This window comes from Trypanosoma equiperdum (genome assembly GCF_001457755.1).
Source record: "Trypanosoma equiperdum strain OVI genome assembly, contig: ctg_828, whole genome shotgun sequence".
Classification (NCBI taxonomy): Eukaryota; Euglenozoa; class Kinetoplastea; order Trypanosomatida; family Trypanosomatidae; genus Trypanosoma; species Trypanosoma equiperdum.
In genome coordinates this window covers 1476-1820 of record NW_027124785.1, presented here as the reverse complement: position 1 = coordinate 1820, position 345 = coordinate 1476, and the positions used below count along the sequence as shown (strand labels likewise).

The 345-nt window shown below is 47.2% G+C and overlaps 1 pseudogene across 1 annotated transcript in view; it reads right to left on the bottom strand.

Moving 5' to 3' along the window:
- TEOVI_000387700:pseudogene overlaps nt 1-132 on the bottom strand; it is an 808-nt pseudogene extending 676 nt beyond the window's left edge. The window contains exon 1 of the mRNA in view: nt 1-132. This exon is cut by the window's left edge and continues 633 nt beyond it. Coding sequence covers nt 1-132 — 132 coding nt within the window.
- Between the last annotated feature and the right edge of the window lie 213 nt (nt 133-345).

Sequence of the window (345 nt, the reverse complement as noted above, 5' to 3'; positions counted from 1 at the left end):
TATCACGGCTAGTTCAGCCTTGGCGGCCCGAATTTGGGCTGGTGATAGTTGCGAGTAGTGCTGTTCCGTGGTTTTCGGTTTCCCGGGAGTCTCCTCGAGTGTTTTCATGGCTTCGCACCAGTCATCCCACATTTTGTCCCAGACTGCCTGTACTGCCCCTGTTTTTGGATTGTCGGTCGCCCATTTGTATGTTTTCTTGCTGTCGGCTAATAACTGTTTCCATGAACTGTCTGTGACGCTCATATTACGCTTGATTAATCCTTGTAGTCTGCTTTTTTTTTTGATGATCTCTTCGAAACATCTGGTGCGTTTTTTCGAAAGCGTGCTAACTCGCATATAGCTCCA